Source organism: Triturus cristatus, chromosome 2_1 (genome assembly GCF_964204655.1).
Source record: "Triturus cristatus chromosome 2_1, aTriCri1.1, whole genome shotgun sequence".
Classification (NCBI taxonomy): domain Eukaryota; kingdom Metazoa; phylum Chordata; class Amphibia; order Caudata; family Salamandridae; genus Triturus; species Triturus cristatus.
In genome coordinates, this window is record NC_140581.1 from 252,958,727 (window position 1) to 252,985,978 (window position 27,252).

A 27,252-nucleotide genomic window follows, 5' to 3' on the forward strand; every position below is an offset into this window, starting at 1 on the left:
ACGAAGTACCCAGAGGTTGCATAGACGTGGCCTATGTAACAAGGAACAAAGACTCGAGAGACAAGATGCCTTTGAAAACCCCCTTTGAGCACTGCCTACGGCGCAAGGCCTCTGGTCTGTGGTGTTCTGAAAAGGATGGTATGCCAGTAGACTGCTAGCAGCAGAAATCATGCTCAACGTGACCCCGAACAACTGAATGAGGGGATGCACAGGGATGATTAAAAACACAGCGGTCTTTGTGCAACACAGGTCTTTCACAGAAAAAGCGGCTCCTAGCATTATTGGAATCATCTTTCTTTTTTCAGTGGACACCCCACTGATACATATCCGGTGTCAGAGGGCCTTCGGCATCTCAGAGGGAGACCAGAGAGACATTCACGCGCACGGTATTTTGGTTCGTCCTCTTTTCTTACTGTTCAGTTCAAATCACTTTATTTCGGTGGCCAGGGCCATAAAACTACAAACACATTAAAATACATATAATGAGTAAAACATACTTAAAAAATTCTCCAACAAGACAATATGAAGATATAAAAAGTAGATGCAATATAACAGATTTTATATATGAAACGAAAGTTAGTTAATTCGTAGCTGAACTCATTAACTGTCTAAAAAGGGAAAACATTTAGACAATTTCCAATGATAAACGAGGCTACCATCATATCAGACGATTATCAAAACAATGGAACACGTGTAGACTGATGATAAGCTTAAACAGAGTCAGGTAAAAGGGCGACAAAGAGATTGCTACGGAGCACCCACATGGCACCCAGGAATTTAGAGATGACAATGGGTATTACTCGGCAAGAATCCGATATAAGAATGCAAAGGACACCCTGATAGGTACGCACTACTTTAGCCTGCATACAGGTGCAAGTCAGGTACAACGAGGGGGGAATATAACCTGGGCACACAAACTAGACAATGGCAATACTCTCTTCTGGGAAGTTACAACTCACTGCAGATTCTCTCCTCTCAGAATGAGCACAATTTATGTCATGCTTGAAAATTTGGGGGCCCTAGTTCCACATACTGCTAAAATAAGTGACACAGACACTGGGGGATAGATAACGGGCCACAAGCACGTGCACCCAGGCCCTTTTATTTCCATGGTCACATCACTCATGACACCTGTGGAGGATGGGTGTGGGGTGCAAAAGTGTCCAGGCCTCGACGAAGTTGCTGGCAATCTAAGTGCCTGCTAAGACACTAGAACGTGTCCAGCACGACACTACATTCCTACCAAACTTTATTAAAAACAAAATAAAGTCCAACATATGGAAATAAGCTACGCACATAAGACACCACTCAGTCTCTTGGTCTTGAGAGACAGTCCGGTGGACAGGTGCAGCTGGGAGCACCCGGGCATCCCGACACAGGTCCATAATTTAACCAGACATTACTGGGCACGAATGATATGTTGATGGACTCCGGATTCTTTGGCAGCCTGTCAGTCGGATCAATGTCCTCTTACCCACAGTTGGATGGGCCTATTTGCTCTGGCTGTGATGCTGTTGGCATCAAACAACTGAAACATGGTGCATCAGGAGCGTCGGTGGAGTCCTGCTACAGAGTCTTCTCTTGAGGGCACCTGGGCACTATGATGGGCAACCTGCCAGGACTCGAATGGCATTGATGATGCCTAGGACGCTATCTTCCAAAGCCCCGGTGACTCCGGCTACCTTGTCTGTGGAGCTGCTAACAGGCCATATCTCGTGCCAGGATCCCTGCGTGCAGGAATGTACTGGAGGCCCTTGTGCTTATGCGGGGCTGCCACGATACTGTGTGGACTGTGCAGGGCTGCTTGTGGGCTGTCTGGGGGGCCGCTGAAGGATTACTGACAGGATCCAATGATGCGGTTTGTGCAACCACCAGGGTAGGTGAAACAAGAGCTCCAAGTACATGCAAAATAGAGTCCAAAATAATTTATTGGACAGTCGTCAATTCCTCAATCTTTGCTTTAATCACTCAGTACTTCTTGCCCCAGCCACCAGCCAACACGTGTTTCGTGCTTGGGTGAAGTCACCCTATGACTTCCTCAGGGCTTGTAATTGTTAGGATTCTTCATTCTTTGTAATTTGCGTGTCACTGCGCAAAGGCCATGTAATGTGCTTATGTATGCTGTCAATTCAATATAGCGCTACTCGAGTGCGAGCCGGCGTGGGCATATCCTCAACCCAACATGTACTGGTGGCGGGGCAAGAAGTACTCAGTGATTAAAGCAAAGATTGAGGAATTGACGACTGTCCAATAAATTATTTTGGACTCTAGTTTGCATGTGCTCGGAGCTCTTGTTTCATTGTTGTTTAAATTAGGGATGAGGGTTGACATCCTTCCTCTTGAGCACTGCATTCATTACTTGCAATTGAACAAATTGGTCACTGTGTTTTATTGTGCGCCCTACTTCCCTTATTCACCCACATTAGTTTCACCACAATAGGTGACTTAATGGTCGGTGTGCTTGCCAAAGGACACAGGGGCAGTTGGGCTGTCAGATAGCCCCTGGACATTTGGTCTCTCACTTCGATAGGGGTGCCTTGGTTTCTTGGTACTTTGCAAGTGCAAGGCTCCACCTTGGTGACAAGTTGCTCCTTGGCTGGATTGGGTGATACACATGGCTGTGAAGCTCTTTTAATAACTTAAATGACAAACTCTTGCTCAGCCATACACATCTGAAAGTAACAAGACTGTCCTTCTTTGCTTACCATGCTTGTGTCAATTACTTGCCCTTGGCCAGACTTTGCACGCTCAAACAAGGCCATCACTATGCCCATCGCACACATAAGACCGCCGCCTGCAAAATCAGCCATGAGATTGATTGGCATGTATGGTTTTTCATGTTTTCTTCCAAGTCTTGAGAGCACTCCTACAACACAAAAATAGGGCTCAATCGTCTTCAAAAATATGTTTAACACATTAGCTTGACAATAATCGATCTATAAATTTTTTATGGAATACATGTGATCTATAAAAATAGTCGCCACCTGACAGTCTATTTTAGGCACGAACATGGAATTTAATATTTGAATAAAAGCATTCAATTTATCAATACAGGTGGTTATTAGTTATTAGCACTAAGATGTCTCTTGAGGTGGTTGTTGACTTTACAAACGCCAAGTTCATTCATTCATTCATACATTTTGAAATCAAAAAGGAAGAAGGGAGAAGAGATGCGATGTGCTCACTCCACTTACCAAATATCTACATTTGCTATATCAACAGAGGAACAAACTACCAACCTTCGTCTAGTCTCTCTTGTCCGAATCTAGAAGGGCATCCTTTGGGATACCACATCCACAGTATGCCTAATGGCATTCTTCATCATTACCTCCTTGCCCAGGCACCCAATGCAACTAGACAGGCTTAACCTTGATCACCCAGAGAGCTCCTCCTACTTTAAGGAGGGATCAAAATCTAAAATTACCTAGTTGTACCCTATAGAAACTTACAGTTTATTTTAAGTGTCACCTGGTAAATTTAAAAAAACAGATAAATATGCTGTTTGAGATATATATTATCTCTAGCCTCAGCGGGTCTACATGTTTCAGTCAGTTTGTTGCCTGAATTGGTCAGCTGGATTTCGTCAGGACCAACTGTATGATCCCTGTTTTTACCACAACAGGCGAGTAGTTAACTGTGATAGATCTTCTCAATTTTAGAGATAACACACATTTTCTGCATTCACACTATTTAATGGATGCCACACATACAAACCCTAACTGAGAACTCTCCTCAGTTAAATATCTTTAAAAACTTTATTTCGGGCATCTGACCATAAAAGTGCAAAACAGCTCATATAAATACAATAAAAACTTGAAAATGGACACGAATTGCATTATAAGAACACCAGTCAAATATTAATCTGCAATGCAATAGGTGTATAAAATAGCCATTTAGTGTCAAAGGTAACCAAGGGAAGACGAACCTCTGCCTGCTCTTAGGAGAACAACATAGTCCGCTATGATGCCAGATTCACAAGGTGCACTACAGATAAAACCCTATACATTATTTCGTTAAAATAAGGGCAGCTAGTGGATTAAAACAAATAAAACAATTAAAAAGCAGGACATCTTCCCAGATTCTTAGGTTTTCTCCTGATTGCCCATATTGTGTCCCAATAACTTTGCTACTGAGCAAGCCATCACTGTACTTGGGTCCGATCTGAGGATACGGAGACCTTCGCCATGGATACGGCTGCTTGCATATTCGTTTAAGCCATTAAAAAATTGTGGCCGGGTGACTCAATCACTGAGGTACAGATGGGGCAATACTGTGAAGTGGCAGGAAGGTGGTGCCAAGTGCCTAAAAGAGAATTCAAAAGAAGAGTACCAAACCTGAACTAAATGTAAAGTTTCCTGTCTGTGGGTGACTGAATGACATCTAAACAAGATTTAAGGGAACTAATCAATTTAAAATCCATGAACACAATTGTTAAGCATCCCCAAGACAAATTAGTAAGTGTAGCCTGCGCTACCCAGTCCCATTAGTGCATTTTTATGTGATATTTACTAGGGAGCAATGTCCCTCCAGCCCAATTGCAGCCAGTAGGTGGTTCACATTTCGTATCCAATCTATCTTGTTATATGTGTCTAGTGCACTAACTTCCCTGAGAGCGTTCTTATACGAAAGCAACTCGGGGTGGACGTAATGCACCTCCAAAACAATAACGGACGTAGCTTAACGCTTTCTGCAATGGGGACCTTGCCCAAATCCAGCCTTAACGGGTGAAGAGGGGTACTCTGAGGAAGCGAGACCAAGCACCTCAAAAATGTATTCTCAGACTTGGAGAGGTTATACATCCCTTCGAAGCCCCATAGTTCGGCTCCATAGAGGGCTGAGTTTACTGCTTTCAACTAATAGATCTGGAGAGCAGCTGCCGCAGGTCTGCTGAATGAGGTACTATGTTCTTTAGCCAAGACCCCTGCTATTTGCCTACGCTTCAGGGTCGATCTAGTCACATGGGGCTTCCAAGACATATCTTCTGATAGTGTGATGCCCAGATGGTCGAAAGAACTAACCCTTTCCAGTAGAATGCCTCCGAGGGATACTTTTCCTCTATAAGAATTACGGGGATTAATCATTGGAAGCTCTGTTTTGATGTGTTGACCTCTAAACCTCGCATGTCGCAGAAGTCCTTAAACGGTTTAGGAGCGACTGAAACCCTCCTGGTGTTTTGATACTAACAGCGAATCATCGGCAAACAAAAGCGTCACAATTCCCCCTCCCCCAGCAAAGGGGCCTCAGCTGGGGTCTGCGATCAAAACCGTACAACAGTATTCATAACAAGCATTTACAATGCAATGGTCTCGGCATTGGTAAAGTTAGAGCTATTGGCATTGCTCATGACATTATTTTTGTTTATGTTTTTTGTTTTTAAAACATTTAAAGAAACGGCATTGTCATGAGCAATGGCAATAGCTCTAACTTTAACAATGCCGAGACCGTTGCATTGTAAATGCTTGTTTTGGGTAGGCACGGGCGATTAAGTGATTTGCCCAGAATCACAGAATGTGGAGCGTCCCTGCTGAGACTCAAACCCGATTCCCCAGCTGCGAGGTGACCGCCCTAGCCGTTAGGCCACATTCTCTCCCTATTAATGGAGCCAAGAAGCTTTACGTGTATAACACGTAAAATTTACAGAATAAGAGTAAGTGAATCATAGACTGAGTAACACCATTACAACACAGGCATGCAATCACATCTAAGTTGGTGTGATACCGTATTGGAAACCAAAGTAGGTCTTTTACTGTCTGCCCTGGATCTAAATAATAGAGAGCGCTCCCAGGTCCTCCTTGGTTTCGATATGTAGCTACCTGATGTAACCTCCGTATTCACGGACAGATATTTTCCAATCAATGCTTTCCTATACTCCTCCAAAACCCTCTTATCAAGCGATTGTGCTAATAACATTGATGAAACTTTTCTTTTATTAATGGATACATGTGTGGTGGTATCAGAAAAAGTATATGACAGACCATCCTCATCAAAAGAGCTTTTCACGTAAGCCAACCATGGGATTGACATACCTTTGTCACAATTCAAGCAGTCACTAATTATAGCCCTTGTTAGTCAGGCGTCCTCATGTTAAAAATATGTAATAGTTCATCCATTAGTTCCCTTCTTAATGATTATTTGGCTTTTATCTTTGAGCAAATTCACAGGACTGGAGAAAATATAAACACGACTGGGACAATTTAATTTAAAAATGTATGAATAAACCCATCTAGTTTTATGTTAAAAGAAGCCTGTACACTACGGGCTAGGGACGTTCTATCTTGTGTACACCACAGTCTGATTCTCCACATTGCCAATTGAAAACGGGATACTGCATAGACAGTTAAGTAACTTACATCGTTCTTAAATATTTGGAATGCAATAATATGAGCTGTGGTGCCCATGACCTGGCAAATAGGGATAAGCCACTTTTTCCTGGATAATGTATAGGTGGGGCAGAGAAAGAATACATGCTCTATAGTTTCCCTCTCTGCTCCACAAGTGGGGCAAAAACGTCCCATTAAAGGCAGTTTTTTTAGGGGCTTGATAGCATCAAAGAAAAATTCAAGGCTGTTGGATACTTTAACTTTGAGAAATTGGTCCCTCATAGTGCCTATATTGGAATCTGACCCAATTTAAACTGATAGTTGGGTTTGATCGTGGATTTGCTGTTGGCTGGGTGGTTCTTGCATGCTTCCCATAGATCACTACACCCAATCTTGCCTAGGGTGTCTCTCACATATTTGAACCACAGGATATTTCATGTTTCCACATTTTTCATGCATGACTTCCGAAAATCCTAATCCTGAATGTATGATGGTGTACACTGCAAGTAGCAAAATTGCAGAAACAACTTTGCCTGGGTTGGGATTCGGATGTAGAATCAGAAAACCTGAGTGCAAAATCAGGGAAGAAATGACTCAGCATACTGAATTTACTTTTTTTTTTTTTTTTCAAATTAAGCACTGCCACGAAGGCTGACTTTCCACTCACATTACCAGAGATGGGCTAAAAAAAAAAACGAACAGTCGACTCAGCAACATGTCAGATTAAGAAACTTGTGTTTATATGCTGTGCTTGTATGTACGGGCTCCTACCATTTGTACACTAAATCTACCCATTTTGGACACGGGACCCCCTTCTAACCACACCCGTTCAGCACAAGCCGTACAAGTTTAAAACAAGCTTTTTCAAAGCAGGAATTTTTAAAATTCCCACCGTGACTGTTGCACCCCAGCAAGTACACACACACACACCAGAACAGCGGGGGATGCGTCAGTCTGGGCCTGCTCACTACAACGGATGTGACGTTTCACCAGTGGCGCGGGTCTTCAAGAAACCGAGCTAAAATCCATCCTGAATACACCAATGTCCCGAACACGCGCCATAAATGTGCTGCGTTTAACTAGAACGGATTTATGCCATGCCTGAAACGTTCCAACTCATTTCATGAAACAACCTAGTGCATTCTGGGTGTTGCAGTTCTGGCTGGCTTGAAGTAACCCAATATGAAAAATGTAATAGCAATTGTCTGCATTTTAATGCGGGTTTAGAGATCGCCCTCGACCGCTCTCTAGCGTTTGTTTGCCCCGTTTTCACTGTTGATTTGCCCCTATAACTTCGAAATAAAACATTCAGAACTCAGCAGCGGGTGTAAATAGAAATCGATGCCGATTGAAAAAACGTTCAAAAAGGCAATTTTCATTGAAAAAAACAATCCGAAATAAATACACAGCATAATTGACATTTTAGGCGAGGAGACATTTAAGTAACTTATAGAATGCCAGGTTCAACAAGCATTGAACACGCCCGACCATCGCTCTGGGAAAAGCGCTCACAGAAACCGAGGCGCAGAGGTGGACCTGTGTCCGAGGAGTCCACGCCCGCCCCCTCCACTCCCCCCTCAAACCAAACACAAGTGATGGGGCTCATTCATGATCAGCATTGAATGAAGGCTTCGAGGGCAGAGGCCGGCCTGGCTCGCGGCAGCGAGGTTTGGAATAAAGGTCCAGTTTGTGGGTCACTCCTAGCCCTACACGCGCACACGTCTTTATGACCCTCCCCCCCCCCCCCGTTCATCCCTTCCGATGCCTCCCGCCCTCTGCTCGTGGTTTGCTCCTAAACGCTCACAAGTAAAAAACACAGAACTTGGAGCAGATTAAAAAAAAACAACGGAAAGTTGAAGTATAAAAATCAAAAACCAGGATAACTTTTTCTGATAAACCTAACACAGGTAAATCACAATACAAAACACAAACCCTTTACAACCTCCCTCCCTGCAACCAACCCCACTCGCACAGTCAGAAACACCATCAAAATTTACTTTAAAGTTGCTTGCTGTCGCTTGCGAAGGATAAAAAGCCGTATCGCCGCGCCTTCTGCAGGGCGTCCGATGAAAGCGGCGGCCATGTTGGAATGGGTGTAAAAGAGAGGCGTATCTTATCAAAAGAAGTCCATTAAATGTTTAATTAGGTGATTACATTTAACACTATCGCAGACGCTCTAGCGAAAAACTAAAGTGCTGGTATTACTGGACACCGACATTCTGTAGGGGTATCTGCAGAGAAAGCGCCGCCTCCTTCTACCATGATAACCGCGCAGCCCTCCAAGCGGCCGAGACTTCCTGACCAGACGCAGTGTATTATGATGGCAGCGGCACAGACAATGAAGGTAAGTCTGCGGTACCACGAAACTAAAGACATTAACAGCGCCACCGGAGACCTGTTCCAAAGGTTTCCTATTACGAAAGCGACGTGCGCCCTTTCACGAGGACTTGTGTGTTCGAGCTACACTCCCTCCACACGTTTAATAATAGTGCAGCACCGGGACAAAGTGTCCCTGCACCTCTGCACCAGCTCTTCGCAATCACGTCTCATTCACGCTAAAAATACACTTTCCAACACTGCGGATCATACACAGAAATAAAAACAGATCAGCTTTCCCCCACAAGCAATGAGCGCCAGCAACCAGTTGAATGCCGAAAACACCCCATTAGGGCCAACGCTGCCACCAGCAGAGCCTGCAAAGGGCTCGCGGGGGGCAGCGACAGCTGACGAAGTTTCTTACGTGCTCGCAGATCCATGTTTTTGCTTGCCCGGTGCAGTTTGTCCGAGGTTTCCTAGAGGTCTTCGTATTCGTCGTCCGCAGGCTGTGTAGCTCAGAGGTAATCCGAGATAGGATAAACATAGTAATCCGTGCGGCTCATGCTCGCTTTCCCAAGATCGCCGGAGCTCCCCTCGGACACCAACTTGCTCCAATGTGCTTGCTCCCAGAGACACGCAGAGTTCCGCCCCGGTCGGGATCAAAGTTGGTCTCAAACGGGAAGCAAGGCAGCCAAACCACGAGCAGCGATTCTGCGGGAAAGGGGGACCTCAAAGCAGCGCGCGCGCACCCCCACGTAAAGCTTGTGACTGGATTAACAAGCCGAGGGCACCGAAAGACACCACCGCCTTTCTCCGAGGCACAGCAAAAATGCCTCGGAGAAAGGGAGCCTCATTTTCGGATTTGGGGGCGTGTTTTGCTGTTGTCTCCTCCCTGAGACTTCTTGCAAAAAACACGCCCCCCGATCCGAAAAGGACGGGGCTTCAACGGAGTGACTGGACCTCTTCTCCAGTGGCTGGCCAGCATTTAAGAGGCCAGCCAATGGAGAACAGGAGAGAAGAGGGGCGGGTGCAAGCCCCTCTTCTCAAAGTCACTCCAACTCATTAAATCTCGGAGCGAGACTGCGCAAGCGCAGCCTTTCGCAGCCGAGACCTAAAAAGGGGAAAAAAGTGGGTGTCAGGACTCAATCCTGTCGTACACCACTACTAAACTTGAATGGGTTGTTAAGCTGGCCTCGACCACCCCACGCACCCAGGTGTAGTTTGCCTCATGGAGGCGAATAACCAGAGATAAAATCTCTGAAGGTAACCCCATATCTTTTTATCAGTTAAATATTTCCTAGGTGATTTTGTCTAGCATCATAGGAAAGTAGAGGTGGGGTGACCTTATTGTTACACATTCGTCAAAAGTCGAAGTCCGGCATTCTGCCTAACGAAGAATTAGAGGACCCGATTAGGCTGAATGTCTGATTAGGCGTATTCACCTTTCCCTTTCTGAGATGGCATGGGGAACGATAGGGTAGGTGAAATTTGCTCAACTAGGTCCACACTTTTTAAAGTGTCCGGGGGTGCAACAGGATGCGTACCTACTTTTTGATCTCCTTGGTCACAGTGGAACTACAGAAGGAGCCATAAACATTGTGCCACCCCTTCAGATTTTGCCCGTACACCTGTACCACCGGCGCAATCCCAAGGGAACATTTCCTCATTTGCAAGGGGGCCAAAGCCTATGCAAATGAGCAAACACCTCACCTCTGCGCTCATGCTGGATTATGGATGTGGGTGCAGCAGCACGAGCTGTCATTGAGTGTATTGTGAAACACATTCAAGGTGCCCACCAAGAACGACCCTTAGAAGGGTAGCAGGGGGGGTCGAAGGATACCCCATGCAGGCTGTTGAAGTCACTTACCGCACCAGTTTACAGGGGGATCTCTGTCCACATCTGAAATGCAGGCCAGTTGCTGCCTTCACAGTGACAGGCGGAAATGGACTGAAGCAGTCAATCAATCTTCCACTAATGCTGGCAGGATAGTTGCAGATTATCGGCTATGTTGGAAGATGACCTGGTCAGCATTCAGCATCCCCAGTGAAAGTGACGTGAAGACCATGGCCTCGCATAGAATCACCGGGCACAGGGTTCTTGCTGACTTACTACTTTGCTTCATATAAATCTGTACCAAAATTAAATTTTTTCTGCTTTGCCTAATTATTATCAGTTAATAAGAACACCATATGTCCTGTGGGCTGAAGCAACTGTTTATGGATCCCGGAGGACCCAAAAGTTGTTGTATCATGACCCCTGTTGGCTTTATTCACTTGCCTTTTCGCAAAGATCGGCGTATTCCAAGACACCCAAACTGAAGATCGTGGAAGCCTAGGGTTGGGTTTAACACATAGGTCTTCCTATCAGAACACGGAGTATGGCATTCATTCTTGGTCTTGTGTTGTTTCTTCAAGTTGAAGGTGGGGCCATCCTCAAAGTGAAAGTGTGGTAACGAGCCTACTAATTACCAAACGGTCTTATTTGAATTGCACCATATTCAAACAACGTATCAATTTGTTAAAAGTTTCTCCTTGGCTCATGGCAGTACAAGAACCAGAGTGACATGAAAGGCAGAACTGTTACAGAGTACATTCACCCTGCGAAGCACCTTAGCACTACTGATAGCTATCCAATACTTCTAATTACCCAACTCCAGGATACTTTTTACTGATGATATTGTACACTGTACACCCAGTTCTCTACAGAACAGGCTTCCAGAGGCTGAGATTTTCGTGCAAACTGTTCTGAGGTCATTGATTTACATAGGAATCCTCCTGTTTCATACTGGTCAAGAGTCACTGCGGATACTGCTCACAAGTCTTTACATTCTTGTTGTACCTCACGCCAGGCCCAATCAGAAGAACATCTGAAGGATGCTACACTTGCGTATTTCCTGTGGTTTTGGACTTTTTACAGAATATCTCAAGAACATGGTAGAAGAAAGAGTGTGTTCATACTAAAGAGACCCGGAGTGCAATTCTCTATTGCCAGGCGACTAGCATCTACCTGGCATGTCGTCAGTGGAAGCTGTCTTGCATTAGGCTATGCAAGGTGATTCCGCCTTGCAGCCACATCCGCAGCTTAAGATATGTGGATTTATCAGGGGTGTTGACTTTTATTTTGTTCGTTAGACCCACAGCACCTATGAATGACTGTTCGCTCATTCTGGGTCAGGGTTCATGATGGAGTTATTGTGTAATAGTCACGAGGACAGTCAGTGGATAGCCAAAGCCTTCCCTACTACAGCCATTTATCCCTAGAGATCATTCCCGATTAATCGGGGTTGATTTCAGTTCACCTGCTCGTGCTGGCCAACAGCAGAAGCCAGGCATCCAGAAGTTGGGCTAGCATGGACATTTGGGGAAACAGATGGGGGCATTTAGAAACTTGGGTGGGTAATTGTAGTCTTTCTTCAGGGGCAGGCGAGATGGTGAGCTTGGGGCTGTTGCACCAACAGTTATTTTAAAAAGCATTTCACTTCAGACTTGCTACGCAGAGTCAAGAGACTATCGCCCCAGGCAGTTTGTACAGAGAATTTGTGAGTGGCCTTGCACAGATACGTAGGCCAGGTGTTATTGACTATGCTCTGAACCTTTGCTCTTTGTAGGCTCTGCACCCCCGGGGACATATGGATGTATATTCTATAGGTCTGCTCTTGACCTTAGAGCTACTAATGGTTTTCACTAGGGTTCCTTATCTTTGTTTTCTGTAAAAAGAGTTCTACTTCTAGGGAGATTCCCCATTGGTCAATGGTTCTTCTCAGAGTCCTGTGTGCAAACAGTGGCTCTCTAGCTTCTTATGTACAGTCAAGGGTTCACTTTTAGTCCCAATAGTTTGGATCTTTTCGGTGGTTTGGGGTTTGCTACATAGGTTTCCGTAGTGCATGGTCTGTGTTAGAAGGACAGTAGTCAGAGCACTTAAAAGAAGACAAATTTACAAATTCACATAGAATAGTGAGTTAACTCTGAAAAGCGCAAAAAGACCGCTCAGTTACATTTATGTTAAGGGATTAGGAAGTAGAATTCCTACATCTGGATAATGATGCTTTTGTTTAGTTAACCACAAATGTAAGCTATGAGCAGAGTGAATAATGTCATCATAGCTGATTGGAAACCTTAAGTTACGAACTCTTCAATGGAGGCAGCTTCCAATTTAGATACTGTGCTCAGCTTTTCCCGAAGAAAACATGTTGTGAAATGCATCAACTACTTACCAGTAATTGCATTACTCGAAGTCCTACTCCCTCGCTTCTATTCATTACACATACGAGGCATCCCTGCCTCACCAGACACCCATACCACGTGACCTTAAATGTTGAGTATATATCACCCCCACCCCCTCCAACCTCCTGTAATACCACATAATCTGAAACCACACCAAAAGGTGGGCCTGGACTACCAGGAAGGGAGGGAGGGAGGGATGTGATGAATAGAAGTGAGGGAGTAGGACTCAGAGTAATGGAATTACCGGTAAGTAATTGATGCATTACCCCCTCGTCCCTCTCGCTTCCCTTCGTTACACATTCGAGATGTACAAAGCCAAACAAGATAACCAAAATGGATATGCACGAAAACAGGTTTATTAGACAAACACAGCCAACAAGGAGGAACCATAGCGGAAAGAACATTGGAACCAAAAACCTCAGAACGGTCAACCTCCTGTACAATCCGGTAATGAGAGGCAAAAGTCAACAGGAAAGCCCAGGTGACAGCCCGGAAAGCCTTGGAAATGGAAGCCTTCTGGATCTCAGCATAAGAAGCAGCCATGGACCGAGTGGAACGAACCTGTACCCCCTAGGGAGGGAGAAAGGTGCCCAGCAGACTTGTAAATCAGGAAATCAGAGACCGAACCCACAGACTCAAGGAAGAAGTGGAAGGACACAATCCCCGATTCACAAACCCAAAATTCACAAAAAACGGAATCAGAAAGACAAAGAGAGGCGACACGGTCCAAATAGATCAGGAGAGCCCTCCTGACATCCAACGAGTGCAGCCGACCCTCAGATACTGAGGAAGGGGAATCAAAAAAGGAAGGCAGGATCAATTCCTGGTCCCAATGGAACTGGAATCCACCTTAGGACAAAATGAAAGGACCGGCTGCAAAATGATACGGTCATCAAAAACCCTACAAAATGGATACTTGAAAGACAAAGCCCCCAGTTCACTCAAACGACGAGCCGAGGAAATGGCCACCAAAAACAAGGTCTTAAAAGACAAACACCCTTATGCATCAAGCCAAAATCCAGTCGGTAAAATACCGATTCCTTATTAGCTCCCGGTATTAAGTAGAAAATACCCAATCCCAATGCATCAACCCAAAAGCAGAAATCGGTATTTAAGGAATCCTTAAATAGCGATTCTTTAAATAGGGATTCCTTAAATACCGATTCCTTAAATAGCTCTTGCATTTAAGGAATCCCAAAGTGAGATTCCTTAAATGCAATGCATCAAAGTTAAAAAATTAGCGATTTCGCTAATAAGGGGAGCAAATTACCATGAAGATGAACTGCATGGTAATTTGCAAAAACTTTGAAAAATGCACTTTTGTGCATTTTTCAAAGTGTCATGTTGCGCACACACATGCCCTTAGAGCATGTGTGTGTGCAACATATGTGCACATATCATTTTCAGGGGTGCAACAGGGTGTCCTTTTGACACCCTGGCACCCTTGAAAGTGCTCCAGCTATTAGCGATTCGGTAATACCGAATCGCTAATACAGAATGGCTTTACATTCATTCCTATGGGCCTCCAAGCCCATAGGAATGAATGGGTAGGTATTCCTTATTACCGATTCGGTATTACCGATTCGGTAATAAGGAATGTTAAGGAATCGCTATTTGAATAGCGATTCCTACATGCATAGCCTTTTGCTATTCCTTATTAGCGATTCCTTATTTTTCGCTAATAAGGAATCGCAAATGCTAATGTTGATGCATATGCCCCAAAAAACGTAAATTCACAGAAACCTGAGGCTCAGAAAGAGGCGACATCAAAGCCTCCAACACCAGAGACAGATCCCAAGATGGAAAGTGCCGCCGAGGGCCAGGGAGAACATTAGGCAACCCTTTGAAAAGACACCCAATCAAACCATCAGGATCCGAGAGATTATCCCAAGAACTCAGGAAAGCCTTAATCACAGCCCACTGAAGACTAAGAGAGGAAACCCTCAACCTCAACGCAGCCTGATCCTGGAGAAACAACATCACCTCAAACAAGGTACAGGAAGCCGGGTCCAAACCCTTATCACAACACGATCTACTGAAAGAACGCCAGTGACTCAAGTAAGATTTGTTGGTAGAAGAGCGCCAACCCGGATCCTCCCTGGTCCGAGGGAACACCGGAATCTCTGACAAGTGGAGAAGTGTGGCTCAATGATTAGAGCGGCAGACCCTGATGCAGAGGTCTAGCCCGGGACCAGGGTTCAATTCCCCGCCTCGGCGGGTCTTGGGCTCACAAATTCCACGGACCTGATAATTCTCGCCTCGGTGCCATTCCAATCATGGAGTCCCACTCTGCAACTCTGGGCAATAGCTTGCTTAATCTCCACAACGGCCCCCACAACGCTAAGGATGCCAGGCCTCCAACTTGGAGGTGCCCAGGAGTGGACGCCTCACAGGGAAAGCCAGGATGGGTTCCACAGCGGTATTCGTACAAGCGCCTTGAGACCCTTGCGGGTGAGTAGTGCGCTATACAAGTACAAGTATCAATTTACCCAGCCGGAAGCCGCTTATGCAGCAGACCGAAGCGTTCAACTTCCAGGCCGCCAAACGGATCCAGGACAGAACATCCTGCTGCAACACTGGGAACAACAGAGGCAACGGTGTCAGGGGCAGCAACCACTCCAATTTCGACCTCTTTCCACCAGGAGAGAAAACCAAGAGGCTTGAGGCCAAGCCGGGGCAATTAGAACCACAGACGCCCCCAAAGACCGGACCCACAGAAGGAACCGGAGAAGCAGGGGAAAGTGAGGGAAAGCATATAGAAAACTGCGAGGCCACGGACAGGAGAGAGCACCCACCACCCAATCTGAACTCTCCCGATTGAAGGAGCAAAATTTGGCCACCTTGGCACTGCTCACAATCGCAAAAAGTTCCACCAACGGAACACCCCAGCGCACTGTCAGCTCCACAAACAACTCCAGACAGAGGCAAAAATCCACTGAGGACGGGATGGCCCTGCTGAGAGCATCTGCCAGAGAATTGGACACCCCCTGAATATGAATCGTCGAGCTCGCCAACAGATGGGATTCCGCCCAACTGAACAACTTCTCTGCCGCCAGAGCCAGAGAAGAGGACATGGTCCCCCCCTGCCTGTTCACATTAGCCATGGTCGTGATGTTGTCCGTCCTTATTAAAACAACTGAACTCCTCAGCAACCGCGAGAAGGCCCTCAGCGCCAAGCGAACTGCCTCCAATTCTAAGACTTCCTGCTCTGCGAGTGGAACCAGAATCCCCTGGTCTGATGATCCCCCATCCAGGCCCCCACCCTGAAAGGCTGGCGTCTGTGGTGACCATCAAAGGCGCCGGAGGAGAGAGAGACACCCCCCATAGCAGGTGACCCCGAACCAGCCACCAACCCAGATCCTCCCTGATCCGAGGGAACACCGGAATCTCTGACAAGAGAGCCAAAGCCCCTGAAACAGTCCCTGATTGGCTGATGGACAGTTTGGAAAAGATATATACACTATCTGGTAGTATCATGGGATATCAACATATCATCAAGCACAGCACAAGCATGATCAAATGTTTCTTACCATGAGAACCTGAAAAGACGCCCTTGGAGGTGTCTCACTCATTTTTAGGTGCAGCACACTTGCTGAGTGGCAGGGCTAAAACTAGTAAGAACAGTTACTATACGCTGATACTGTGGGAAAGAGAATAGTTTGCCTCTAGCCTTGAGGATGCAATGTTTACCTGTACTGAAACAAGGATTGAGACCAGGAGCTTAAGTCTGAGAGTGTCCTTGTGATGAAATCGACTACAGTCATCCTATAAGAATCAGGACCAGAGTCTGGGCCTGAAAAGGAAAAGCCTGCTAATTATTGGACATGGGGGTAGACACGAGGCTGCTGTGTCTGTTAGGAATCTTCTGAGCCCTTTATCAAATAACGAGCCACAGCTGCTTTGAGTGATGCCATAAAGGCCGACTGCCTGAGCCTTCAACAACAGAAGTGCCACAAACCCCCACAATACAAAAAGCACTGCACCAAGAGTGAGATCACTGGGAGTTTCTCTATCTCAATATTTCTCCTTTGAGAGAGACTGAGCCCTTCCAGCATCCATGATGTGAAAGGCAAGAGCTCAAGAACCCCCTTAAGTAAATTAACAGCTGATACTATCTTTTCACCCAATTTGCTCATCCTTCTTCGCTGTTTTGTCTGCAGGTCCTCCTGAGCCTTTGCTGCCCAGATCATCAATGGCAACATCACAGCTCACCCCCTTGGTCCTTCCTGGGAAAATGACACTCTCCCTTGTGTTGCTATTTGACCAGAGTATCCCTTCACTACAATCGCTGGCACCAGAATGTTTTTTCAAGCCTAGGGGGAGGTGGGGAAGGGAAGGGGTGCCAACGATGGTTGGGTATTTGAGTTTCCAATCCTACAAGAGTAATCCTTGACAATTCAACCTCAGTACCCTTTAATGACTAAAAGGAAAGTACAAGGCAATTCAGTGAACTCACAGTAGTACCAAGTTCCTGAGACACCAACAACAGGTAATACTCGCTACAAGAACTGCCACATTACTGCACACCACTTGATCACTTGTCAAGATCTGGAATAAAAGAACTGTTTGCTGCTTCACAAACATTAGTTGAGGAGTAATCACACCTTTCATCTAAATTCTTCTGGTGAAGCCTTTGCACAAGACTGGAGTTGTTGTTATGGTACAGTGAGTTAGATGTGGCAGCTAGAATGCATTTGCAGTGTGTGCAAAACATACAGAGCAAAAGAAGAATGGAGGAGGCTGGAGCGTATGCACTAAAGAAAATGTCGTTAAGTACTGAGTATGTGTGTGGGCATGTGTGTGCGTATGTAGCTTCCATTTATCAGGGCCAAAAGTGTACTATGATAGTGCAGTGAGCAAGACATGATAAACTATGTGGAAGAGATGTGAAATGCGACTGTTGGAGTGACGTTGAGAGTGCTCCAAATTTGTCATTTATAATTCTGTATATTTAAGGCAGGAAGTGATGGTCATGCTGAGGAAGTGACTCGTAATCAGGTCATGGAAGCTGGGATGGATTTAGGAGTTTAGTGCTGGAACCGAAAATAAAGTATGAGGTGGAAGACTGTGTTGAGTCATGTCTGGAGTAGGAGATCAAGTTACTGTTGATGGAGCTCCAGGACCAAATGACAGGTTGTGTCTTAAGAGCAATGAAAAGGCAGGTCTCCTCCCCATTGAGAAAGTGGGTGTGGCAGAAGATAAAATATATGTAAGAGTGAAACAGAGACCAGCATCAAGTCAGAGATATGTCAATCAGTGTTTGAATCACACAAATTGCAATACAGCATGAAAAATGCTAGCTACTGTGTCAACTAGATGGGGTTTATAGAGATAGCAGGTTTGGGACACAAGTAAGCAGCACCGCAGAACGTACAGTGATCATGAATATTCTTAATGCTAGGAAGAAGCCATTTCCAGTGTTTGCATGTCTGGTAAGAAAAGATTGAGACTCCTAGAGGAAATCAGCTCAAATTTAATATTTCAGTCCTGAGCTTGATTTTAAATCCAAGGCCCAGCCAGAGTGGGTAGGTTTAAAGTGTTTTTGGTGAGAATTCAGGCCTAGAATAAAATGTGTCTTATGGACGGACAAGCATACTATTTTGAAGGACACTGGTCTGGCTTCATGAAGCTAATGGAGAGTGGACACAGATGGGAAAATGTCATCCCTAGGTCAAAGTATTGTGGATTTCTGGATCTTTTTAAATCTGGCAGCAGGAGTCAGGGGTGGTACAGTCCAGGTATGAGAGCACGAGGGCAATAGGAATCTGAATCTAGCCAAGAAATGTTAAAATTGAAACATATGCTTGAACAATAACTGAAAGAAGAATAGACAACTTAGTTGACTTTGGGTCTGGCCATAAGGTCAGCATACACAGTGATTCAAATTCTTTTTACTGAGATGGAGTAAGTTAGTGCCCTCAAACCACTCCATCTCAGTATAAAGGAAAGAGGCGTGCGACACCATAGGAGAATATTTACATGTGACTATTACATTATTGCTGCCGTTGAGCTTCAGGTGGTTTCTGCCGATCGTGATATAACAGGGTCCCAGCATAGAGGAAACAAGGATATATTATTGTTCTAATTCCATAACAACCTCAGTGTTATCTACATAGTTTTAACAAGTCAGAAAGAAACATTCAACCTGATGAAGTAGACATTGTCCAACATAGAAACAATATTAAAGCCATGTCAAACACCTAGTATCACAGGGTGCTTTGAAACAATGAAAAGTGGGTTGAATATTATCTTGACCTCAAAATGAAGGATGACCTCATTTCGGCTCTTGTCTTAAACCAAATATGACAAAGGCACTGGAAAAAAGGCAAAGTGATGAACTATGTCAAATGCTACTTTTAGTAGGAGAAGGATAGTAGGCCAAATTTCACCTAATTAGATCTTGATGTTGTCTCAGATGAAAGTGCAGAACGATTCAGTTTGACAGGCAAGCGTGAAAACTGATTCGGGCATCAGCACACTGGTTAAGGGTTTAAGTGCAGGGGGTGGATTACTTAATTGCTGACTTTTCAGTTCCTTTGCCTAAACAAAGCCTGTTCTTCAAGCTTTTTGCATGAAGAGATTATTTATTGAGGAGGCGCATGAAGTAAGAGGCTTTAACAACATCACAGTAGTTTGCACGACGATATCAGACGTTCAGCAGGTTCATGCAACTCGTGATGCAGGTGAAAAGTAGAGAATTTCCCTAAAAACCACAGGGGAGAAAATAGCCAGAAACTGATTTTCTTCCTGGAAACAAAGTAGTTGGGTTCAGATCTCATGTTAAGAGGGAGTTCATTACAGAGTTTAGTAGAAAAAAGATCTTCCTCCAATTCAAGTGTTTTTATTTCTAGGTACAGAAAGAAAAGAAAAAGAGAAGGGACTATGCAGAAAAGGAGTGAAAAATATGTGCTAAAAACATTTTCTGGACCATTGGGGTGATGGTGAGGAAAACATGGATAGAATCTTTGGGAATAGAATGGACATTAGTAGTTTTAAAACGAGGCAGTTGCAGTTTTGCCTGCACCCTGCCCCCTGCTGACTGTATATTGTATCTTGGAAAATAAACCAACCTTGAACCTACCTTGCCTGGAGTCCAGCGCTTGCTTTCAAAAGGAGAACCCAGCACTATCACAACAAGAACGTAGTGGTTGATGGAATGTTTTAATTAATCTCAGTCACTAGCAATTGTGCGGACTTCATCCCAGTCTATCATTTTTCACCTACTGGGCCACTCTAGACAGAGACCGACCAGATGCAAATCAGTCTTGACCCTGCCCCACTAGGAGCAGTTCAGCCCAAACTGCAAGTCCAGCCCACCCCCTCCAGACAGGAACAAAAGCAACTCCAGGTCAGTTTCCACTTACGTAGGTCTCGCTAGTGAGATATAGCTTGTGTTCTGTGGCACGGTGAGCTTGTGCCCCACATCCATATCAGACATACCTGTTGCACTTAGTGCAACAACATAACAGTGATAGATGCAATGCTTGAACACTTGCAGTCGTTTGGGCTGCATCCTAGTCCATCGTTTTTCACCCAATACGCCACTCGAGTCAGAAACTTGTCATATGCAAATCAGTTTTTAGTAGTTCTCACTGTTCCATAGGCCTTAAGCTATACGTCACGATCTGGCTGAGCGGTAGGGATGGCTTTGGGAATGACTTTGTTGGAGGCATTTGTACCACTAACTCTCTGGCATCTGGTGATGTGTAAGGAAATCAGGGTTGCCGGTTGCAGGTCGATGGCAACAAGCTACCTGCCTGTTAAATTGGACCAAGTGCCCGAAGGCAAATGCTACTTACCAGTATGCATCTGTTCTTGGCACGTAGAGCTGCAGATCCACACACTTAGCATAGATCGCCATCTGGTGTTGGGCCCAGATGTTTGCACTTGTTTTTGTCCTGGAAAGTCTTTGGAAGTCACGAGGTAGGTGACTCCTCCTTTGGATCATAGTGCGCATGGGCATCGGCTCCATCCTCAGATTGTTTTTCGCCAGCAGGGAAATGATGGAGCTTTGTAAGAAACAGGAAAGATGCCCATGTATGCTGTATCTAAATAAGATGGTACTGGAACAGATAAAGGTAGCCAGGGAGGCGGGTGGGCGTGTGTGGATCTGCAGCTCTACATGTCAAGAACAGATGCATACTGGTAAGTAGCATTTGCCGTTCGAGGCATATGAGCTGCAGATCACACACTTAGCATAGATTGTATAGCAGTACCCATCCTTAGCGGTGTATCTGCTGCAGTAGTTTGAAATAGTGTTTTGAAGACAGCCTGGCCCACACTAGCTTGTTGTTTTGTTTGCACATCTACACAATAGTGTTTTGTGAATGTGAGCGGTGTAGACCATGTAGCTGCCCTGCAGATATCATCTAAGGGAATGTTCCCTAAAAATGCCATAGAAGCCCCTATCTTTCATGTAGAGTGAGCTTTCGGAGGAACAGATAAAGTACGTTTTGCTTTGTGGTAGCAGATTTGTATGCATTTAACGATCCATCTAGCTATCCCAGACTTTGATATGGGGTTGCCTTTGTGTGGTGGTGAGAAAGACACAAAAAGTTGTTTGGTCTTACGAAAAGATTGTGTTCTCTCGATGTAATAAACCAATGCTCTTTTAACATCTAAAGTATGAAGAGCTCTTTCTGCGACTGTCTGCGGTTGCGAGAAAAATACGGGCAACTCCACAGACTGAGGTGATAGGGAGAAATGACTTTTGGAAGGAATTTAGGATTAGTTTGTAGAACAACCTCATTATGATGGATTTGCAAAAAAGGTTCCTGGATAGTTAGTGCTTGTAGCTCACTAACTCTCCTAAGAGAAGTAATGGCCACTAGGAAAGCAACTTTCTATGTTAAGAATTGTAGCTCACATTTATGTAGAGGTTCAAAAGGAGGGCCCATTAGTCTTGTGAGAATGATGTTTAAATTCCACACAGGTGAGGGTGGAACTCAGGGAGGAATTATCCTTCTAAGGCCTTCCATAAAGGCTTTGATGGCAGGTACTCTGAAAAGTGATAAGTGTTGTCTATTTTGTAGGTATGCTGCTATGGCAGCAAGATGCAGTCTAATAGACGTATAGGCTAAGTTGCACCTTTGGAGGTGTAGCAGGTACCCTATGATGTGTTGGATAGACACGTCTAGGGGATTGATGGTGTTGTTATGACAATATATCACAAATCGCTTCCACTTGGCTCCATAGCAGGCTCTAGTGGTGGGACGTCTAGCTTCTTTAATGACGTTCATACAGACAGGGGGAAGATTAAGGTAACCAAACTCTAAGACCTCAGGAGCCATATCGCAAGGTTGAGCTGAGCTGGGTCCGGGTGTCTGATCTCTCCAGGGTTCTGGGTTAAGAGGCGTGGTGAGAGGTGTCATTTTTGGTGCGGAGCTACTGACAGTTCCAGTAATGTGGTGTACCACGGTTGTCTGGCCCAAGTTGGAGCAACTAGAATGAGAGTTAGCGAATGTTGCTGTAGTATGCGCACCACCAGTGGAATGAGTGGGAGAGGCAGAAAAGCGTACACAAATCTGCCTGACCAATTCATCCTTATCGCATTGCCTTTGGACTTAACAGATCGGCTATGGTGTTTTGGACTCCCGGGACATGTTGGGCTAGAAATATATTCTATGGTATAGCCCATCTCCATATGCTCTGTGCTAGCTGAGAGAGCTGCAGACAGTGTGTCCGCCTTGTTTCCGTATGTAGTACATGGCTGTCATGTTGTCTGTGCGGACTAAGACAGCTTTGGCTGATATTTGCTTTTGGAATGCTTTTAAGGCTAAGAATATGGCTAGTAACTCCAGGTGGTTGATGTGGAGTAACTTTTGTTGAGGTGTCCATCTGCCCTGCATGGTGTGATGTAATAGGTGAGCTCCCCATCCGGAGAGCGATGCGTCTGCTGTCATGACAATTTGCGGAACTGGCTCTAGGAACGGTTGCCCTTTGGAAAGGTTTTTGGTGTTCCACCACTGCAGAGAGCGAAGAGTGCGACCGTCTACCAACACCAGATCTGTTAGCTGACCTTGAGCCTGGTTCCATTGGCGTGTTTAACACTCTTGTAGCGGACGCATCTTGAGTCTTGCGTGAGGCACTATAAATATGCAAGAAGCCATCATCCCTATGGGTTGAATGAACACTCGAGCTGGAAGGGAGTGTGGAGGGTGAAATTTGGGGAGGAGAGCCTGCATGCTTGCTATCCTGGCTGGAGTGGAATAGGTTAGCGCTCTTGAGGTGTTTATGGTGGCACCGAGGTATTGTTGTGTGTGGAATGGTTGCAGATGAGACTTGGTGTGGTTTACTGTGAACCCCAGGTCGTGGAGTAGTTGGATAGTCGCGTGAGTGTGGTTTACACACTGGTTGTATGAGATGGCTTTTATGAGCCAGTCGTCGGGATATGGGAAGACGTGAATTTGCTGTCTTCTTAAGTGGGCTGCTACTACTGCTAGGCACTTGGTAAATACCCTTGGTGCTGTTGTGACTCCGAACAGGAGCACTTTGAATTGATAGTGCTGCCCGTCCACTACAAACATGAGATACTTCCTGTGAGCTGCGTGAAGGGGAATATGGAAGTAGGCGTCCTTGAGATCTATGGTAACAAGGAAGTCGCCTTGTGAAAGAAGAGGAAGGACCTGCTGAAGTGTGACCATGTGGAAATGGTCTGAGTGTATGTATAGGTTTAGGGGTCTGAGGTCTAAAATAGGTCTCAGAGAGCCGTCCTTCTTTGGTATGAGAAAATACAGGGAGTAGACTCCCGTGTTTTGTTGGCGCAGGGGAACCAGTTCTATTGCATTTTTTGTAGAAGGGAGATTACCTCCTGCTTTAGCAGTGATAGATGTTCTTGTGACATTGGACGCTGTTTGGGTGGTATGTTTGGGGGTAGAGGTAAGTTTTAGACAGTAACCTGATTGAACTATCTGTCGCACCCACCTGTCTGTGGTGATGTTGGTCCAGACAGGAAGGAATTGTTGTAGTCTTCCCCCGACAGGAGTGGAATGGTCCGGGGGAAGTGGAGGGAAGTCATTAGGTAGGGGTGGAGGCAGAGCGGGTGTTGTTAGTCTTGCCTCTGCCCTTGTTATTGTTGACTCTGTAACCTCATCTCTGGTAACCTCTGGTGAAGGTTGACTGGGTGGAAGCCTTGTAAGAGGTGGCAGGGTTGTCTGATGAGTAGCCTCTGGAGTTGCCTCTGTAGGAGAAGCGACGAAAAGAACGTCTGGGAGCTTGCGATTGCAAGGCTCCCATTGACTTGGCTGTGTCCGTGTCCTTTTTCATTTTCTCCAGGGAGGAGTCTACATCAGGGCAAAAGAGGTGCTCTTGGTCGAATGGTTGGTTCAGGATCGAACTTTGTACGCAAAAGGACACTGGTATTTACAGCTCTGGAGGCGGTATCTGCCACATCAAGAGCGCAACAAATGGAGGTATTGGTTATCAGTTTACCCTCCTGTATGAGGTCGTTGGCTGTGTTTTTATATTTGTCCGGGAGGTGTTGCAATAGGGACTCTAACTCGTCATAATGTGCCCAATCGTATCTGGCTAGCAGGGCCTGCGTGTTGGCGATGCGCCATATGTTAGCCACTTGTGAGGCTGTCCTCTTGCCGGAGGCTTCCAAGAGTTTAGACTCTTTATCGGGTGAGGCTGCGTCACCTGATGTCTGAGAGTTAGCTCTCTTCCTAGCATTGGATACCACCATGAAGTCTAATGGAACAGGGCCCTTAATGTAAGCTGGGTCTGTAGGGGCAGCTGTGTATTTCTTTTCTATGCGAGGGTTGATGACTCGAGCCCTAACAGGATCTTTGAATACATCAGGAGCATGCTTAATAACTCCGTTGAGCATGGGTAAAGTAGATGTTGACCTTTGTGTGGTGTCGAAAGTGTCCAACAAGAAATCCTCCTCGATGGGGTCTGTGTGTAGGTTGACCCCGTGGTACTGGGCAGCTCGGTGTACGAGCTGATTAAAGCCCATGGTGTCCTCTGGTGGGGAAAGCCTAGAGGGGTAGATGTCGTCTTGCGGGAGATTAGGGACATCAAGTGTATTATAGTCATCCCAAGGGTCAGGGGAACCAGGTGGGCTGGGATCCCCTAATGGCACATTGTCTGCACCCCCCGTGTCATCAGAGGTGTCATCATCGTCTACTCGTGTAGGAGATGGTGTAGGAGAATGAGGTGGTGGGGGAGGGCGAGGAGGGGGTGGAGGAGGTGGTGGAGGAGGTGGTGGAGAAGGGACTCTAAGACGGGATGTAGCAATGTCCCTCTTCTTAGGTGGTGGAGCAGGTGTAGGCTTGTCCAGTAGTCTTTTCCTGGAGCTTGGTGTCAATTGACCAGTTTTAGGTTCTTTAACCAGCGTTTTTTGTGCAGGGTCTGGTCGAAAACGTTCTTCTGATGAAGGTTGGTTTTTCGGCACCGACTGTTTCGGTTCCCGAGGGCTTTTTCGGCACTGGCTCCGGAGTGTCCTTGGGTTTGGACCCGTGTTGTTTTGCAGTCTCTTTGTTTTTTCGGTCCTGATGATTTTTTCGGTTCCGAAGAGTGTGAGTTCGAACTCTTGGGGAGTGGCTTCTTGGTCGGCTCCAAATGTTTTTTCGGTGCTGGCGAGTTGGTGCTTGTTGTTTTCGGTGTCGAGGGCTTTGAGGTGGAAGCAGCGTTCGACACGGAGGAGGAGGGCGGTTTCTTTTTCGGTGCCGAAGATTGAGTTTCGGCACCGGACGCAGGCTGACTTGAGCCCGAGTCGCCTGAAGGCTTGGTAGGCTACTTTGCCGAGGCCCGAGGGCGGGGCGTGGGAAGCGGTATGTCGGTGTGCACCTGGGCCCGAAGGCGAAGGTGTGACCGAAGCCTTTTTTGCATGGAGGGGGTCGGAGTCGACGTCTTTACTTACGACCCTCTGCGCCAGAGTGATTTCTTTGACATCTGAGTCATTGGCTTTGGAAGCGCTGACAAGGCCTTCTTCAATCCGCTCTGGCTCCGGTACATCGACGCCCTCTTGGAAGATGTCATCGGGGATTGCTGTCGATAAGCGAGCCATGGTCCTCCGAGCTCGCCGATCCCGAATGGTCTTCTTGGAGCTCAAAGAGGCACAAGCTGGATAGTCTCTGGCCTCATGCTCCGGTGACAAGCAGAGGTTACACACCTCATACAGAACGGTGTGGGGAATCTTCGACCCACATCGAGGACACTTTTGGAATGGCGTCCTTTCCATGAGCCAGATGCTAAGGCCCAGGTAGGCCTGAAGGCCTTCGTCGACGACCGGAATCGAAGACTTCGACTTGGAGAGATGCGCGACGAGTAGAGTTCGCGATCGAGACAATACCGTAGAAAGGGTGAAGGATTGCGCGTCGAAATGAAATCGGTAACGGTTCCGAAGTGGAGCGTGAGAAACACATCCCAGCCCGATGGCGGGAAAAAACAATCTGAGGATGGAGGAGATGCCCATGCGCACTATGATCCAAAGGAGGAGTCACCTACCTCGTGACTTCCAAAGACTTTCCAGAACAAAAACAAGTGCAACCATCCAGGCCCAACACCAGATGGCAATCTATGCTAAGTGTGTGATCTGCAGCTCACATGCCTCGAACAGCATGTTTGCAAGGGCCTCATAAAATGACAATAGTGTCTCTGTGGAAGCCTGGCCAAGTTGCAAGACTTCAGTCAGTGCATTTATTTTTACTTCCATGGTTGGAAATTCAAAACCTCAGTCGCTGATTGCATAATCACTGTGAAAGAGGCATTTTCTTGTGTGGCAGGACCCAGTGAGACACAAGACCAGTATCAGGTGAAGTGTCTGGCCAGCTGGTATCCTGAAGCTCTTCATACCAGTTTTCCTCATCATATAGGGAAACATAGTCGTCCATCATCATAGTTATTGTTGTCTGAATTAGTGCCAAAAAGATTGTGTAAAGTCTGGGCCCTAACCAGTGGCAAGGGAAAAGTATCGGAGTCTGAAGGGCTGCTGTGGTGGAATCAATTTGGAATCAGATAGCACTGTGGGCTGTACATCCTCATCCGGTGTCGACATGAGAAGAACCCACGCAGGGGATGACAGTGGGACAGGAGTCTGCACCAAAGCCAGAGCTGAGCCCAATGCAAGTCCAAAGGCGAACCCGCCTGTGGATCCTTGAGTCTCAAAGGCGCTCCAGAGGGAGCGGATGAAGTGCTAAATATGCACAGCAAGGACTACCTGAAGCCATTTACTTGCTACGATGATGCTAACAGACCTAGAAATTTAGGGTGCATAAGAACAAAACTCTAAATCAGCTCCTATGGAGCTCGGGAGCAAGACTGGTAGGTACGGTGTCACTCTTGCGTCCTCCCTGGTGAACGAGAGTGGCAGGGAGTGGTCGATTACTGCTTACTTTTCTTGTGGCTTTTGTTTGATCGTGATGACGACCTGCTACAGGAACAACTTCAG

At 46.0% G+C, this 27,252-nt stretch overlaps 1 protein-coding gene across 4 annotated transcripts in view; it reads right to left on the bottom strand.

Annotated features, from left to right (window-relative positions):
* AMACR (alpha-methylacyl-CoA racemase) overlaps positions 1-27,252 on the bottom strand; it is a 421,886-nt gene that overhangs the window by 149,929 nt on the left and 244,705 nt on the right. For all 4 annotated transcript variants that reach the window (XM_085630852.1, XM_085630868.1, XM_085630860.1 and 1 more), the window contains exon 4: positions 2,706-2,866. In XM_085630852.1, coding sequence (XP_085486978.1) covers positions 2,706-2,866 — 161 coding nt within the window. The remainder of the gene's footprint in view (positions 1-2,705; positions 2,867-27,252) is intronic.